Genomic DNA, 13,687 nt, shown 5'->3' on the forward strand with positions numbered 1-13,687 from the left:
CTCCAAAATTTTAATCCTTTATACTACATGATAATCTACTGAATAACGAAATCAACATTGACTGAAAAACACAGAAAAGATGAATGAAAACCTTATAGATTTTGTAGCACAGAAATTAACTTTTGAGTTTTAAACACTGTTTCATGGCTATAATGATGCAAAAGTTAGGTTGTGACTGGTGAAAAATAAGTATATAAAAATATATATGTACCTTTCAGAACCAGATCCAATTACAGGAGACCTCCAATTTTTATCAGTTATGAAGATAACAGATGAGCAGGTTTTCTTTAAGCACATTGAAAGCCAAAACAGAACTTCCAAATTGTAACACCAGACAATAGCACGAATTGGAAAACTTGTACTGCTTAAGTCTGTGTATTACATCTATCCATCCATCCATTCACACACACACTATACTAACTAGGTGTTCATGTCTGCAGATGAAAAAAACCCAAACCCCTGACCTCTCTGCGCCCCCCAAGATGCCTCAGAAATGGTACCTAGACTAATTGTGTATCAAGATACAGCTTCTGTCGAGGGTTATGTTCCATCTCCAGCCACAAAGGAAAACAGATTACAAACATGAAAAATGTCTCAAGCTCACTTACCACACAGTTCGAGCAGGTGGTAGTACATCTTGTCTCTATCGCATTCAAACAGATTTCGAGTTAATTCTACCAACTGTTCCAAAACTTCCATCTTCAAAAAGAAGGAAGGACACAGTTATACCTCAGCCAAACAATTATTTTTTCCATATATGTACACATACATCCTGTGTGCATTCAGCTAAAATAGTATTTCTGTTTAAGTATACAGCAGCATTAAGTTCACCTCATCAGCCTGTCACATGTCCTTTCACAAATATAAAAATCAAGCGAGAAATACTTCAAAACCACTTTTCTTGGAACAAAATGACAGTTCCATAGAATACATCATACGAGTCACATACCTGTTTATTTACTATACACTTTTTTGCAAACCACTGCAATCTTCCAGGGTGTGCTCTCAAGCCGGGAGTCTGTAAAATATTTCCACAAGAAATACATTACTGCACGTAGAACATTCTAAGGGAAAATAAACATAATACATGTATCTATAACAAAAGTTCATGGATTTTGTTTGTTTTTGAAATCTAAATGAAACTACAAGCTCACAAATAATCACGTTAGGTTGCATTTATGAGACATAAAAATTGCAGTCACCTTATTCAAGACATTCTCCTTTTTTGTTGAGCAGTGCTGAGAGTTCATTTAAAATACACTTCAGATGAACTGAAACATTAAATAACTTCTTTCATCACATTAATAGGGTATTATTGCTGCTACCTATAGTAATCCTTTGTATTACTCACGGAAAAGAATTACACCAAATGTTTCCAAACTGTCTTCACAATGAAGTATTTGTATTCAGCACCACTGCAACTTAGCAGCTAGAAAACCATGCTTCTGAACAGCACAATCACCATCTGGTGATGCCAATATACTATACAGATGCCAGGTATAGTACTGTAAGGCAATTCCTACCTCAGAACAGAATGCTCAAGATTTACTCTTAAGGAAAGACACTTCAGGCTTGACCTTAAAGTGTGTGTACACAGAGGAAGTGATGTGTAATTGTCAGCATCCCATAGTTCTTTCTGTTACTGACTTTACCACGTTGTGAGCCTTTGCTTATTCATTCCTTTGTTGCTTTAAGTAGATTGCAGCTACATTATACACGTGCCCAAAAAGAAAAGGTTTCAATTCCTGAAACTCCATTTTGTGTAGAAAACCACATTGTGCATTCCCAGCACCATATGCCATAATCAGAACAGCAGCTCCTCAACTTAAGTGAATTCTTAAATAAAGATAGGAAAAGTTGTATTTTTTGAAGAGACATGTCACACATTCTACCTACTCATGTCCAACAGATCTAAAAAAGGTTACAGCAAAATGTGTGCAAAGCATCCATCATTTTTACCTCTTGGCCTTTCCTCCCACAGATACCTCATTTCCTTGCTTTATACTATCTTGTCTTGGCACAAATATAATTTACAGAGTGGACTCTGGTTTTTATTTCAAATGCCCCAGATTCACATTAATACAATCTAAAGTAATTCCAAAGAAATGTCTGTTCACTCCTACAGAGTGTTTTTGACTCTTAAAGGCTTTTAGGTTTTAATATTGTAAGAAATCTCTACAGTTTAAATGTGAAGTGCAAGTTTAAAAATTTGAATGCCAGTTTGCACAAAAGAGGCAGTTAGAACAAAATGCTGTGAGAAATATAACGTTTCAGTTGCAAAACACTGGAAACAATTACTACTGGAAATGTCAATTTACCTTCTGTCTTTTAAACACAGAAAATTTCCTTTTCTCATATTTTCCAAGCACAGAATTATTACCCTTGCATCTTTCTGAAATAATTCAGCATACACCAGAAAACAAGCATGCACAATTTCAGTGAAAACTCTTAAGTTTTGTTAAATACATAGAAATACTGCTCTGCAAAGTAAATGTTAGGCCATATAACCCTACCAATGACCCAACTAGTACATGAAGTCAATGTAAGGATTTACAAAAAACAGGATGCTAATCCCACAGCTCCTCAACATGGATCATCTCTGTGTGTTTAGCTGTACTGTTAGAACAATCTCAGCCCAGGTTACAGAAAAATTGTGGCTTCCCACATATTCTAAGTGGTATATACAAACATAGCTTTCCAGGCACGTGCTTTTTTTCCAATTAGTTGTTTGTTTGGGTTTTTCCCCCTCCCCACAGTTACTTATGTATTCAGTGCTTTTTAAACCAAGCAGTTTCACATAAAATATGCTGAAAACTAAGTCAAGAATTAACATCTTACACAACAGGCTCTTGATACACAACAGGCTCTTGAAAATGAAAAAAGAAAGAAGTATGTTGCCTGCATTTGTACCTAATCCTCTTTAGGACATGGTAAAATTCAAATGCTGAATTCACTTGCAACTTCCAATATCACTGCTGATCCGAATGCCAATGAACTCAACAGCTCGAAAGCTACAAACTTTTTATAGTAAATCCTTTTCTGTTCAGAAATGATTGATGTGTCTGTCACTACAAGGACAGCTGAGTTATACAACAGATATCCTTGTGTTTCATTTTGAAATTGAGAAGTGTTTTCACATACTGCAGGTCTCAATCATCAAAAGAACATCTAGGTCAGATTAACTAAATCTCCAGGGCTTGCCTGATAGTCCATATTTGTAGCTTATCCCTCACAATCTTAGGGAATTTTAAACATTGCATTTAGCAGCAAGCAGTGTTTCTACTATACAGCAGACTAAAATAAAGAATAACAAAATGCAAGGAATAAAGAAAAATTAAGTAAAACACTATAATTATTCTTCCAAATTCCCATTTACAGGTTTGATCTTGCTTGTTTCAATGGACTAAAAAACAAAAAAAATCTACATCAAATCTTAGTGGTTTTTTTGTTTTGTTGGTTTCGTTTTTTTGTTTGTTTGAGAGTCTCAAGCAAATCATCCAGATATAAACCAAACAGAGATTTCTGGCTTTTACATTCTTTTGAAATATAGAACAGGTGTACTGTACCAAGTCAAACCCTCTTATCCTCTCTCTAACAGTAACCACAGAAGAATACAAAATGTAAGAAAATATAGCAATACTTTCCCTTTAGTGCTCTTGCACTCTCCAGCTACCTGAGGTTCAGTGGATCACACGGGTTCTAGTAAGTTATTTCTCTCCCATGAGCTCTTCTGGTTGCCTCTGAAACCCCTTAAAATTTATCACATATATAAAATCTTTTAACAGTGGGTTGCCTCCACCACCTTCTGCAGAGAACAACCAAAATACTACCAATTTTGACTTTTTCAGGCTAATTTCTACTAGCTTCATTTGAAACCTCTGGATTTTATACTAGAAGATGATATACAATTGAGTTTTCTTTATTATCTCGATTTCACACTAATTTAATTCAGCTACTTCATCATATCTCTTATAGAAATCAGTCCTATAGAAATCAGTTTTGATCAAAACTTACATGTGATGTGATTCATGGAGTGTCCCACACAGGGCCAGAAGTGGGACTTGAGGATCGTGATGGGCCCCTTCCAACTCAGCATATTCTGTGATTCTATGACAATTACACTTATTCTACACTTACACCCACACCAATTTACTCACTGATTCTACACCTTCACACACAGTAAGGAACACTAACCAGAAAGGGAAAAATGTGCTGCATCTTTGCAAGAATTCTTGTCAAACAGCACTCAAAAATCATGAAAATGCAACAGTCCTAACACTCTGAAAGCATTTAATTTTTTCTCCTCCTTCCGAGAACCAGTCACTTCAGACAGGTGATTGAAGGGGTCCAATCAGCAGATTTTCTGTACTAACATTTTTATTTGAGCTAATTTCTACCTATTACAGCTGAAAGAAAACAGATTGTCTGGAAAAATACTGACCTGTTAGAGAGGTCTAGATAGAGAGGAATCTAATAGAGAGGAAATTATTAGATGTTTGTCCAGATTTTTAAATAATGATAGAAATATTCAAATTCTGTTTACATTAGTATTCTGTAAGTGCTACAGTCAGTAGAACCATACTGATACTTTACCCTCAAAAAAGCTTTTCTAACAAGAGTTTAAAAAGCTACAGCAAACATATGAAAATGTTTACTTACCCCTCTCCATTTGCTCAAACCAACCTTTTTCTCTTTAAACACAAGACTTACTTAGAGAAACCACAAAAACCAACATACCAGACCAGAATCCCTGAGCACTGTTCAAAAAGATGACTTTCAGCAAACTAAGAGTTAGAACTGCCCCAAAACAGTGCCACTTTTGCTGGCTTAGGTTGCATAACTGTTTAAAAACCAGCAACAGCATTTTTGATTTGGCATGTATGTGACTTCAGATGGAGAGCTTCTGTTTTAACCTTCCAACACTGCACATTCACAAATGACTACTGTGTGCTGTTTGGCAAAATAATTCTTACATATACCAGTCAACTTATTCTAGCCTTTCATAACTTCACTGTGAATAACACATCAATTCTAACTATTCAAGTTTAACCCCAACGACCTTAAGTAGTTTACTTTTACTTCAAAATTTCTGTATTTTCTTTGCAAAAAGTTCAATCTTTTCTTAGGGAAACAGTTCTATTATAATCACTAATTCAAACATATTGGAAAGATACAGCCAGATTTTACAAAAGCCATCCATGTTGCACTTCCCAATGGTATTCTTTGGAAGGATAGATCCTTTCATTCCTCTCTTTGCAGCTGAAAAAGCCAGTAATGGCAAGAGACAGCTAATGCTGCTAAAGGAAGCAGAACATTTCATGCAGAGTTACATCAGCAGCAATAACAGACTTATGCTACCAGTACCAGAACCAGTTACTGAGATTTAGATGCCAAAGCAATGTCTTGCAGGAAAATGCTTAACTTCTCCAAGCAGACAGCCTTGGGCAGACAGCTATAAGAACTGATGTGTGTCATTTCTAACAGCTCTCTCCAACATAAGTGTCAGGGAAAACAGAACACTTGATGGGAAGTTCTTAATTTAAAGACTGATTTTTCCCTGATTCCACAAAAATGTCTAGGAAAATCTCACAAATTCCATACAGCTTTAATGAAGCCTGGGATATTTTTGCATGGCAGGTTATTTGAACAAAGCTGTTTACAACAAACATTGGATATTCTCCTTGATTCTTCCCCTAGGTTAAAACTTGTTGCAAAAGTCCTCACTTCTACTAAGCAGTAAGTGCACTTCTTAATCAGAAAGTTTGAACATATATAAAATTTCTGTACCTTAGGTAGCCATCCTAGTCTACTTATTGAATGAAATGACTAAAATTATTTTACACTTCTATTATTTTTTTCTCCTGCTAAACACTCCTTTACTTCCAAATAACAATGCATTAGTTTTTTTTTTTTTAAATATCAATTAACATGTATACATTGTTTTTTTAAAATAATCTTACACCTTGAGGTCATATATATGCAGGTATACCACTTTGCTATATTTCCCCCACTATAATCTTTATAGCAAAGTCTAAATGAAGTAGCATTGTTGAAGATACAGAAAAAACAAACTATTTTGATTATTGGCTCTGAACTTTCATGCAATAGTCCAGAAGCTCACAAAAGATGCAGCTTCAGAGACTGAGGGATCTAAAAATAACCTGTTCATCAAAAAGCACCTTTCCTGTTGCAATCATATCAACTGTCTAATAAAACATATTAGTGCTCTCCTAGCTCAGCTTTTCTTTAAGTCATTGTACTACCAGGATGACATTACAGCTACAGCTGTTTATAGCTAGCAATGGAAGCAATACTTTTGTTCTACAAGTTCATTTTTCCACTTTGAAAGAAGTTTAGCTCTCAATGATTTCAAAAATGGTTTCTTCGGTGATGGCACAGAAAAATACCCTCACTCACTTTACTCCTTCTAAACAAAAGAAAACCTTGCAAACTCTCTAAAAAACTTGTAATTTCTTTTCTTCTTTATAAGCAATTTTGCCCATAAATAAATATCACTAAACAAAATAGAACCCCATAATACTGAATTCTTTAAAGAGAAACTCATCTAAAATATGTGGACTCTTGTTCAACTTTTTGGTGAAGGGAACACTGTATGTAAGCTTGAAAACAATTATATCTATACCTTCAATATGTCCAGTTTTCAAGTTTGATAATGAGGGCAAGCACTCTAATGCAGTACTGGAATATTGAAACTTATGAGTTTTTCCACTGCAAGTCATGCCTTCAAAGCCTACTCAGCTATAGTGTATTTGATATTTTATTTGCAGTACCAGATATTTAATGAAAGGCAAAGGGGACATGTGTCTACATATCGATCCTCACTAACTATTCTCCTGAGACTGATGAGAATTCAAGCTCATGCTCTCCTTCCTGCCTATCCTACAATCACACAAGGTAGCAACCAGTCAACTTTTACTAGATCAATTTTCATGTAAAAAGCAGCAGTAGTTTACAGTAAGAAAATACAAAGCTTGCAGTCTCCACTGGGAAAGTTTGTACTGTTGGTTTGTGTTTTTTTTCTTCCTAAGTATGTATTTGCTTCAAAGCTTCTGTCAGTTTCACAGTTCACTGATTTTATTAACACAAGTATCTGTTGAGTAAATACTCATGATTTTATTTATTTCACTTGAAAGACGAATATACACTGCTTTCTGTTAGGCAAACATTGAGAAAAATGTCAGGCAGCTTGATTATTTTCCAAAAATACTAAAATAAAGGTAGGATAGTGTTTTACAACTTTATCATTACTCAACACAACTGAAACTGATGTACATTTAATCACTATTGGAATATTCTACATTTACCAGAAAGTTTTCCAAACTAAATTACTCAGTGAAATATTATTACATTAAAAAAAATAGACAATCACAACAGTAATCACAGTGGAAGAAAAGGTGACACCAAAAATACACGAAAACTCTGCTTAAAACAAAGTTCTCAAGGTTATCCCAGACTCAAAACAGAACAAAAATTTGCCCTTGGTCTTGTAATGTGGTTTTATAGTGTATGATGAATGAAAAAAAAAAGCATTATAAACCTCTTCCTTCTAACACAAAGTCCCTGGAGCTAAGAAAAGAGGCACAGATCTTGCTGTAATCCCACATTTTGAACACATTACTGTCTTCCTTTCAGGAAGGAATTTTTTCAGTAGTCATCTCCTTTACCAAATTTACTTATTTGAAACATATCCCTCCCCTGTAAGAAAGGAATACTTAAGAACTTTTAAATAATGTGCACTGCACTAGTAAGCATCCCTTTTTAAATTAATCCACATACATTGATGCATGGAAAGAAAATCCAAGTTCACTAATAACTGACTGCATCAGAGTCCAGTTTCAGACGGAGAAGTAATGATTTTATTGGACTAACAGGACCCAATAATAATAATTTTAAAAAATTAATCTTTTCTTATAATTATAGGGCTTGCATGCTTAAAAGCTCTTTCGCCTCCATCTCGGTAGTATACAGTTACCCTAATAAAAGCTATTACACCCCCTACAAACTATTCCTAAACCTCAGACCACCATTATCTAATACAATCTTGTTCAGAAACATGTAAATTTTGTTCTAATCACCTCCACTCTTTTCTCAACAGGACCAAAAATAAATCTTTGTAAATAAATTCAGACACTAGATATAACCATTACTAAATTACACATAACTCATGCACCCCCCTCACTCCCCCAACCCTGCTGTCACCAATCAAGAAAGCATCTTCTCCTGGTAGTTCATCTCCAGCATAAAATCAGCAGCACTCAATTTTATGATGCAGACTCTTAAAAAAAGCAATCTGCATGAAAGAAGGTTGTAATCTCTCAATATCATGTAGAAATATTCTCATTGTTTTTATGGCAGATTAAATCCAATGGCAACTGGTATCTTGAGGTCTGCTGACAATGGATGTCACAATTCTTTGCTTAAATCTATTTACCTCCTAAATTAACTTGACATCTGTTGATAGATATATTCCTGTACACTAAACTCACCCAAACCAGTTCTTTTGTCAGGTCCCAGATTTCAGCAGCAAATGCCTTTTCTTACATTTCTTCACAACGGAACACATTGCATGAAACTACTTCACAACCATTTGTCCCTGAATTCTTCACACTAATGTCTCAAGATATATGGGATATGGTATGATAAATTTAATTATTAAATATAAACAACATATTTAGTATGAGATTAAAATCTGGTTAAAAGAATTCTGAAGCCAGGCACTATCCATGGCCATTTTTAAGGAAGGCTCCTCTAGTGGAAACAAAATACACAGGTCGAACTTCTACAGAAAAACCTCTCCCCCACATTCTGATATCTTTCCCTGTATTCCAATCCTCTTTGCCTTCATTTCCAACAAAACCAAAACCAGAGCAGAAACGAAATCTTTTACTCTTTCACTGAAGGAGCAAATTAACAGTTATTATTTAAACAGCTGATGTGATTTGATCTAGAAAGATTTCAAGAAGCATCTGCTGAACAACACGAAGACAGTGGAACACTGCTACCAACTCCTACCTCCTATCAGGAGTCTATAAACTCCCAACTAAAAATGCAAGTGACCTGATACCATTCTGAACATGGCACTTGTTTTGGTTTATTTAGGTATTCTGCTGTACAATGAAACTTGATTTAAGGTGCAGTGATTTTATTGATACAGTGGAGAAATGGTTGAACATCAGTAATCCTTGCCTATTCAGTCACAGGAATGCAATGTTCATTTCTGCTTCAAGAAAATATGGTTCACTTTCAGTAAGCAGATTTATAGATGAGCTTTGCTCGACCCTCTGCTGCATGATTGTTACATTACTGAATGAGATACAAACCTTTTCAGTAAAAGCCAAGAGTGGGCAAGGGCTGCATTACACACTCATTCTGTGGGTATTTAAGTAGCTGCATTAAACATGAGTAAATTAAGGAAAAAGGGTGAGTCTAGAAATCTTGAACCATCATGAATGCAAAACAGCTGCAAGTTATGACATCTTGGTGAAAGATTCAGACATGATCAAAATATTAAATCCAATAAAAATTATAGACATCAACTATATTTTAACTACTATAAGTAGTGAAATTTGTAAACCTCTGTGCAGCATGAAAACACTCAAACAGGTGAAAAGTGGAATAAAAAAATTCCTCCAAGGTGGTGTAACATTCCCTTTTTTACTCCTACTCTTCTGGATGACCTTCCCATTTATACAGATCTTAAACATCTGCTTAATAAAGGGGCAATCAACAGCTGAGTAAACAAAAGAGACTTTTAACTGTCCAGTACAGGCAAGAAGATGAGAGATCTGTGGGACCAGGCTCTAAAATATTTTTTTATCATTTATATACCAAACTTAGAAAAGCATAAGGCCAAACAATTCTTCTAGATTCTCTCCACAATTACTTCAGAATTCTCTCTAAGAGGAGATCTGACTAAATACTTTTGAAATAAGAAAACATTTTGGAGGATAGGTAAAATAAGCATTTTTTTAGAAAGTACTTTTCCCCTAATCCTATTTATTGAAAATTCCCATCCCTTTCTTTTAGCCTATATTTGTTATAATGTAGTTTGATTTAGTTAAAGGCAAAACATACTGACATAATTTTCTTCCTTTTTTCTTATGAAAATTCAAGGACAAAAGGCAATTAAGCTGCCTTTCTAAGTAAGGGGGAAAATTTCAAGTATCCAGAGCTAGATTTGATGACATAGAAGACATGCTGTGCCAATGCAAAGGAAAGTAAGCTAGTATGTGACCTTGTGGTAAGGGGCAAGCAGAGAGATTGTTTTGACATGATCATCTTTGAAGGACTCAAGACAAAAGCCAACTTAGCAGGTGAGTTTCAATCAAGAAGACCAAATCATGTCTTGATGTACTACAGCACCCACTGGTAGAACTTGTTTTCAGTGTAAAGCAAAACAGCATCTACCAGCACAACTCTGGGGGCTCAGCAACCTCCAGACACAGCTAGAATAAAGTAGACTTACACTTTAAGGAGAAGCCAAGGCTACCCTACTTCTAGCTATTGTGTTTGAGAACAAGACTTTCAAGTGCTTAACAAGGCAGTTCAACAAGACTGCAAACCTTCTCACACAAAGCCCATGATGCCTCAGGAACAGCACTTCCCCCAGAGTCTTCTCAAACCCAGCATCTCTTCCAGGCAGCACTGCCTCAGAAGAGACTCCCACCACCAAACTACCACAGGCTTCAGTCTAGCTGTTCTACCATTGGTCAGACAAACTCTTTGCCTCCTTTGTACTTCCCTTCTGTTGCTTCTCACACTCTCATTCTCTGATTAGTCTTGCTTTTATTCCAGCAAGCAGACTAGACCCAGAGCTTTCAGCTGTCTCCTTATATCCCATAACATGATCTTGCATATACATGCATTCACAACACATTTGTGGCCAGATAATGTAACATACACAAGTCTGACCTGATTTTTATAATCTCAGTCACATCTTATCCTTTGTCCTTTCCCAGTATTGTCACCCACTTTCATTTTACCGAAGATTTGAGATTTAAGAGTTATTTTTCTTTCCTAGGGCTTTGAGACCCAAGTTTTTCAAAGCAACACTTGTCACTAAGTTTCACATAAGCATCTAGTGTACCTCTAATTTCTAAATATAGCAAGAGTAAGCAGAGGCAGTGGTCTCCAATGAATAAAAATCCCATTTAAGCAGCCATATCCTCCACAGTGCTCATTTCCTTAGCTCCTAAGGAGGGTTTTTTCCAGCTTTATTATTATCCTTTTAGATACTCTATTAATTCCATAGATGTTTTCAAAACAAACAATATCACTAAAATTAATTTACCATCACCATCAGCAATACTTGATTAAAGTTTATGCTTAAAGGTTCATGCAACAGCATCTAAAAGAGAAAGCAGAACCAACTGATCTCCTTCACTGAATATTATTTCACAAGCAAATAAGATAGAAAAATAATCTGAGATGACCATCAAGAGAAGTAATTTAGTCACAAAACCCACTGGACTAGAAAAAAGAATACACATACACCTCATTTTATATATATATATATATATATACACATACACGCAAAATTTCATATTATACTGATCAAGGCTTTCACTTCCCAACAAATCAAAAAGCAAATAGGAACTTGCTTATGTTTTAAAACATACAAACAATTTTCTTCTTCAGTAAAATATCAATTTTAAGGTTTCTGTCCTCCCCTTTTGGAAATAATTTCTTTGAAAATACTTAAAATATTGTGACATAACAAAAGAATACTTAAAATATTATGCACCATAGAGGAATTGATTTTGTGACACTTTTTCTACTGGTTAAATACATGCATATTATTCCCAGCTAAATTCCTATACTACTACGAATTCTGTAATTTAAACCAGCTCTTCTTCCACAGCATAAACGAAGTTTTAATTCATACTTCATAGAAGTTAGATAAAAATATTTTAACTAACATGAAAGGTGGGAAACCTTCCATTTAATCTCCTGATATTTGGTGTTAAGATTTATGCCTAAACATCTGTGGTTAGTTAAGTAACTTAAGATCAATCAACAAATACTGCATACCTGCAGAAAAAAATCTGGCATGTTTTAAGAAAATGACAAGAGTTTCAGAGCCCCTACAATTTGATAACTTGCTTATTATCCTGTTCATGATTGCTGAGCTCCAGAACACAAATACAAATTCTGAGAAATTAAATGCCAGTATCAAAGAAAGAGCTGCTAAATTACATGATGTAGGAGTTTTGCTCATTTAGCTTTTACTTCCAAAACTCAGATTTCGTACTTTTACCTCCTATATGCTTTAATCACAGTAAAAAGAACTCAACTCCTCAGTGTCATCTGCTGTCAGATACTGATATTTCTGTTCTTCTGTATTGCAAGATTTGAGCTCCAAAACACCTTCTCAGAACAAAAATACCAGTGTTTTAACACTGTGCTTAGAAATATCCACACGCCCCACAGCAGGACAGTATTGTTCGACCACAGACAAATAAACACATCTTCAGTTAAGATTTTTTAAAAGAAAGAATTCCATTAGAAAATTCAAGCAGGGGTAGCTGGTATTTTAGATACTCTGAGGGAAACTAGGAGAAAAAGCATTCTTTGTCTCAGGAAGAAAAAAATCCTACAAATATACGTTAGAATTGGGTATGTGCATAACACAAAAATGCTGAGGACAAACTATTACTTTTTCTGCCTCCTCCCATACATTAAGTGGAAAACTTATGCAGCATTTTAAAAACATACAACTGTGTAAAGAAGAAAAAATAATCACAATCTGGGCAGACACTGCAGCTGCCCCTTTGACTTATCAATTTCAGTAAGCACAATTTCAATCAAGTCTAGATAAAGTATACTAATCCTAAATAGACCAAGTTTGTCACCTACCACTTCCTATAAGCTGCTTACTATCCTGAAAAAGGGAGAGAGAGAAGAAATGCTAAATTAAATGCCAAACAGTAGCAGACAGCGCTTGTTTGGCTGATTAACTTGTAGACAAGCATTACAAATAAATCTGAGCATGGTCTGCAGCAAATTAAATTCCAGTGCTTTTAAGAACAAAGAATTCCTTCGGAAAGAGGATTAGCAACTTTACACCCAGGAATGCCAGTTTAATTTAATTGTTCCACAATCCGATATTTAATATGCAAATATCATTTTGATATATAAGAGCATATTTGAAAAAGTGAGGACACAATTTCAATGTACAAGACGACTGTCTCTCTTCTGAACTGTAATTACACAAAATAAAGCTGGCCGAGGCTTTTTTATTACTGAGATTGCATTCTATTAAATGTGAATCAGAATAAGTCTAATTAAAGGTTAAAAACTTTAAATGTTTCTAATTAAGAGTCTAAATAGCTGCACGATTAGAGTACTATAGTTAAAATCCCACCTCGATGACCTTCTTGGCCTCTTTGTATTTTCCTGTTTGCAAGAAGGCAAAGAAGAGATCGTAAAGAGCCATCATGTCACCATATTCTCTGCTTACAAAATCTGAAACTAAAGACAGAATAAAACTCATTAATTTACTCAATATATTGAAGTATTTCAGTATTTATGTCAGACATTCCTAATACTAATATTTTCCAAGCCTCACAAAAGATAAGCTGTAAGGGGATAAATTCTGAAACAGAATGATTATAACACACAACACAATTTGTTGTAGCTTTGTGACTGAGTATATTTACAATGTTTT

General features: G+C 35.0%; 1 protein-coding gene across 2 annotated transcripts in view; it reads right to left on the bottom strand.

The window, feature by feature from the left end:
- The window catches only part of LRPPRC (leucine rich pentatricopeptide repeat containing), an 85,665-nt gene that overhangs the window by 23,678 nt on the left and 48,300 nt on the right, over positions 1 to 13,687 (bottom strand). For both annotated transcript variants that reach the window (XM_014883175.2, XM_088161238.1), the window contains exons 25-27: positions 13,385 to 13,491; positions 950 to 1,018; positions 609 to 699 (exon numbers count right to left, since the gene is read on the bottom strand). In XM_014883175.2, coding sequence (XP_014738661.2) covers positions 609 to 699; positions 950 to 1,018; positions 13,385 to 13,491 — 267 coding nt within the window. The remainder of the gene's footprint in view (positions 1 to 608; positions 700 to 949; positions 1,019 to 13,384; positions 13,492 to 13,687) is intronic.

This window comes from Sturnus vulgaris, chromosome 3, assembly GCF_052056855.1.
Source record: "Sturnus vulgaris isolate bStuVul1 chromosome 3, bStuVul1.hap1, whole genome shotgun sequence".
NCBI lineage: Eukaryota > Metazoa > Chordata > Aves > Passeriformes > Sturnidae > Sturnus > Sturnus vulgaris.